General features: G+C 59.0%; 1 protein-coding gene across 1 annotated transcript in view; it reads right to left on the reverse strand.

Moving 5' to 3' along the window:
• The window catches only part of DACT3 (dishevelled binding antagonist of beta catenin 3), a 9,088-nt gene extending 4,825 nt beyond the window's left edge, over nucleotides 1-4,263 (reverse strand). The window contains exon 1 of the mRNA XM_040457927.1: nucleotides 3,957-4,263. Coding sequence (XP_040313861.1) covers nucleotides 3,957-4,205 — 249 coding nt within the window. The 5' untranslated portion in view covers nucleotides 4,206-4,263. The remainder of the gene's footprint in view (nucleotides 1-3,956) is intronic.
• Between the last annotated feature and the right edge of the window lie 760 nt (nucleotides 4,264-5,023).

The following is a 5,023-nucleotide window of genomic DNA, read 5'->3' on the forward strand; positions in this document are numbered from 1 at the left end:
CCCCCCCCCCCCCCCCCAGCACGCCTTGCGCCTGGCCAGCTCCTACCTCTGTAAGATGCGTTTCCCCTGAATTTCCCCCTGGCTCCCTCCCTTGCTCGGTTCAGACCTTCGCTTTACATGATCCCTCCTCTGACCAGTCTTTCCAAAATAGCTCCCCAGTCATTCTGCACCCTGTTGCCCTGCTTTCATTCCCCACCCCCACCCCCACATGACCTCCTGGCTCAGAATGATACATTGGGTTGTCATTTGTTTTTTGTCTGCTCACTAAATGTCGTTCCTGGAAGGCAGAGCGTTTTGTCTGCTTTGTTGGCCGCAGCGTCCTTCCCCCACTTCCCCCCCACACACACACACCCACCCCAAGCCCAGTGCATAGCACAGTGCCTGGCACAGAGTAGGCGCTCAGGAGACGTTTGCTGAAGGGATGAGCGTATACAGCAGAATACTATGCAGCTGTCAAAACGGAAGGAGGCCATATGTGTATACAGGCATCACTCACATAAAGCTTCCAGATGGAAAAGAAAGGGCATAGCACCAGCGTGAGTCAGAATTACCCGAAGGGCATTGTTCGCGCCTAAATTACTGGGTCCCGCCTCCAGAGCTTCCAGAGCTTCCAGGCTGGAGCCTCATTTGCATATCTTGCCAGTCCCCCCCCCCCCATCCTGCTAGTCCAGCGGCCACACCTTGAGAACCACTGGCTTTGTCCCCCCAAGGACCTCACCCAAGAGACCGGAATTTGTGAGAAAGCAAAGCATCGGGCGCCTGGGTGGCTCAGTCGGTTAAGCATCCGACTCTTGATCTTGGCCCAGGTCATGATCTTACGGTTTGTGAGTTCGAGCCCTGTGTCGGGCTCTCCGGCTGACAGCACGGAGCCGGCTTGAGATTCTTTCTCTTTCTCTCTCTGCCCCTAACCCATACGCGCACGCTCTCTCTCTGTAAATAAATTTAAAAAAATTTTTTTAATACAATAAAAATTAAAAAGCAAAGCAAAACACTACACTACACTTCTTGGTATGTAAGCTGTGGAAGACGTCTGGAGGGACTCACACCAAGGTGACAACAGTGTCGATTCCGAGGAGACCTGGAACAAGTTACTTCCCCTCTCTGGGCCCTGGTTTCCTCCTCTGCAACATGGCATTCAACTCCCTCTCTTATGGGGTGTCATAAGGATTAAATGAACTAAAATAGCAGTTTCTTTTAAGCTCTTAATAAATGCTAGCTTTGATTATTACACGAAAGCTCTGAATTTCTTTTTCTTTTTTTACTATTTACTTATTTTTGAGAGAGAGAGAGAGAGAGAGAGAGAGAGAGAGAGAGAGAGCACGAGCAGGGGAGGGGCAGACAGAGAGGGAGACAGACACAATCCAAAGCAGGCTCCAGGCTCTGAGCCGGTCAGCACAGAGCCCGACGCGAGGCTCGAACTCACGAACCTGGAGATCGTGACCTGGGCCGAGGTCGGGCGCTCAACCCACTGAGCCACCCAGGCGCCCCCAAAGTGCTGAGTGTCTCAACAAGGATCGATTTGGGGGGGGGGGGGGGGGGGTTGGTGGTGAAGTTCTGCCTGTGCCATGTCGGTTCCCAGAAGGAGTTAAGGGGGACAGACAGGAGAGGCCTCCCCTTCCCCCGCACCTGGACCCTCCAACACCACCCTAGTCTACACACTCTCACTGTTTGTAAGTTTGATCCCCATCCCTTCCAGGTGTGAAGCAATGATAACTCTTTAAAAGACCAGAAGGATGTTGGCCTGAATCTAGCTCCCTGTGTACCCACAATGCCCCTCATCCTTTTTTTTTTTTTTTTTTTTTTTGCAAACCCTTCTGCCAGGGGACCGTCCGCCATCCAGGGAGGGTTAACATGCATGGGGTTACGACCCCTGGAGACCCCTTTGCCCAAGCGTTTCCAGACCTTTGTCCCCACCCCACCCCCCACTGCTCGTCCAATTCCCTTCATCTCTATTAGGAAGTCCTTCTGCAAGTCTAACTTAAGTCCTTCTTGCTGGAAGGGGACCCTTTCTCTTGGTGGGAGAGAACAGAACCCCCACCCCACCCCCATCCAGGAGTCTTGCCTCTTTTCTCTGAATATCCCTCGTCTTCACCTGCACCCCCCACCATTCCTATTAGAAACTAATCAAGTCTGGCTTCAATCTCTGTTGCTTCAAAGGGAGTGTATTCCTGGGGCAGGGGAGGGGGGCATAAGGGGGGGTGGGAGGGGGAAGTATCCTAAGACAGAGGCTCAGGGATCAGAGGAGGTACCCACACCCTCCTCAGAAGGACCCAGGAACCCCCAACGGCAGAGGAGTTTATATTTAGCGTTTCTCTGTTCCTCCCTCGGTGCCGCTGTCTCTCTCCCGCTGCCTGCCACCGCCTCCTCCCTGACGCTGGGACGGAGCTTTGCTTGGAGAGTGTGGGGGAAAGAGGCCTCTCCACTACCACCTCGGGGGGGGGGGGGTGGTTAGGCAGAGGGGCGGAGAAGGGGGGAGACTTAGGGGCAGGGATGGGGAAGCTGAAGGACAGAGAGAGGAGACTGAGGCAGAGAGAGGGCGAGACTGAGGGACAGGAAGGAAGGACACAGCCTGCCCATCCCCGTGCTTTCTCCCTCTCCTCGTAGGGTGGGAGGTGCCTTCCCAAGCCCAGCCAGCTTAGGGTGGGGGGGGGGGGAGCGGGGTGAAGGCCCCCACAAGGCGTCTCCAACTTTGGGAGGGGGTGGGGCCTCCCACAGCTGTTTCTGTTTCCAGAGAAGAATGTGCAGGGTCCCGCTCCCAGTCGGGGGAGGGGCTGTGCGTGCAGCCCCGGAGTCTGGCTGCAGACCCCCTCCCCATTCCCCATCTGGGGCGGGGGCAATGGAGGTCAGCAGCAGGGAGAGCCCCCTCCCCCGCCACCCCGGCTCAGGTTTCCCCAAACGGGAAGCTCTGACCACACACAGGCTTGGGGATGTGATCTGCAAGGGGAGAGCCAGGGTCTGGGGCCTGGCAGGCTGCGGGGGGGGGGGAGGGGAAGAGAGAGGTGGGGACAGGGACTTGGGGCCGGAACAGAGAGGTGCAGAAATGCAAGGGAAGCCTGGGGAGACAGAGATAGACACAGGGGGTTAAGAAAGATAGAAACAGACACTGAAAGTCACAGGGATGTGGCAATAGGGAGACAGAGTGAGGGGAATCCAGGAAGAGGTCAGGAGAATGAACAAATGACAGAGAAGGAGAGAGGGGTGGTGCTCCTTAAGTCCTTCTGGAGACCTCTGCCTCGTTTTCCACCATGAGAGCACTCGGGGAGTTCAGAAGTCGGGCCCCCACGCTGCCTCAACCTGCCTCTTCTGGGGTTAACCAAGGCTGGGACCAGGTAGGAAAGGAGGGAAAGTGTCACCAGAGAGTAAAGATGACCGCGGGGTCCTCAGGGACTGCAAGCTTCCTCTCAGCAGTGGTCCCCTCCCTCCGGAGGCCCGAGGATCCCCTCCCCCCCCACCCCGCCCCCTCCGGAGATCTCCAAGCACATCGGGACCTAGGGAAGATGGAGCCCTGGTAGCGGGGCCAGAGCGGGGCATGTTTGGATCCCGGCTGTGTGACCTTGGGTGAGTCACTTGCCATCTCTGAACCTCAGCTTCTTTCTCTGCAGAATGAGGACTATCACCCTCCTCTCCCCCAAGCTTCAAGAAGACAACGCATACCAAATACTCGGCCCAGGCTTGACACATACTTAGCGCCTAGAAGAATTTTCTTTGGGGAGAGGGTCTGTGCATTTCACGAGGCCCCAGCGGAGGCGATGCAGTCCCCCCACCCCCACCACCTTCCCCAGTTTGGGGTTGAGGAGGCCAGATCCCGCCCGCCGCCCATACTCCTGGGTCTCCAGCCCCACCCCCTGTCCTCTCCCCCTCCCCCACCGCAACGGGTGTCTGAGCATCCAACCGAGACAGACAGACAGATAGACACACACGGGGGCGGAGGGATGGACGGACAGGCGGCCCCTCACCAGCTGCTCCTCCAGGGCCGCTGCGGCCCGGCGCGCCGCCGCCGCATCTTCGTCCTCATCGGCGTCCTCCTCGTCCTCGGCCTCGGCGCCCCCCATTCCGGGCTGGGCCAGCCGCAGCGCCTGCTGCACGCGGTACTCCTGCCTCTCCCGGAGCCAGTGCAACTCGCAGAGCCCGGCCAGGCTGCCCTCCAGCCAGCCCCGCAGCCGGCCCCGCTCGGGGCTCACCGGGAACGAGAAGGCCCGGATCATGGCTGCGGCCCCCCACCCCAGCCCGGCCGGGCCCCACGGCCACCCCTCTCCGGGTCCCACCTCCCCGCCCCAACAGCCCGCCTGCCCGCCCGCCCGCTGGCCCGGCTGTCACCGTCTCATCTGCATAGGCGCCCGCCCATTGGGCCGCCCACCCGCGCCTTATCTGCATGGCCACGCCCCCGGCGACAGAGCAACCGTCGCCTATTGGCTGCTACCCTCCTTTACGAAGCTGCTCGGCGGTGCACCCGCGCCCCCCGACGCGACGCATGCTCGCAGCTTCCTACTCGCTTTGCTTCTGGGCGGCCTCGCCACGCCCCACCGCTTGCCAGCCTTTGGGGCCTGGTCACGCCCCCTCTCGCGTCACAATGAAACAAGTCCGCCCTTGCTTCAATGTCATTGGTCCGTGCCTCCCGGGTCCCGCAGCTGGTTCCGCCCCCTTGCGGGCGAGCTCAGGCTACCATTGGACTGTCCCGCGAGAGGGGAAGGGGTGATCTATAAATAGGGAATGGGTCCACGTGACAGTTTGGCAGCTGTTCCTCTCCCCCCCACCCCTAGCAACCCTAAGCTGCTGAGGCTGTGCAGGGGGCGGAGAGGGTTATTGAGTCGAGCCCTGATTTTGCCTCCTCTTCCACGAAGCCTTCCCAGACACTCAGCTGTATAACCAGAGGACCAGGCTGGCTAAGACCGGCATCCTCCCATAAAATGATGCTTCTAAGCGGGACCGGCTTCACCGGCGTGTGACCAGCTTAGGAGGGCCCTGTGCTTGGTTTAATATTCGGCTGTTCCTGTCTTGAAATTCTTATTTTTTGAACAAGGGG

Source organism: Herpailurus yagouaroundi, unplaced genomic scaffold (assembly GCF_014898765.1).
Source record: "Herpailurus yagouaroundi ecotype Mexico unplaced genomic scaffold, PumYag 220, whole genome shotgun sequence".
Taxonomy (NCBI): domain Eukaryota; kingdom Metazoa; phylum Chordata; class Mammalia; order Carnivora; family Felidae; genus Herpailurus; species Herpailurus yagouaroundi.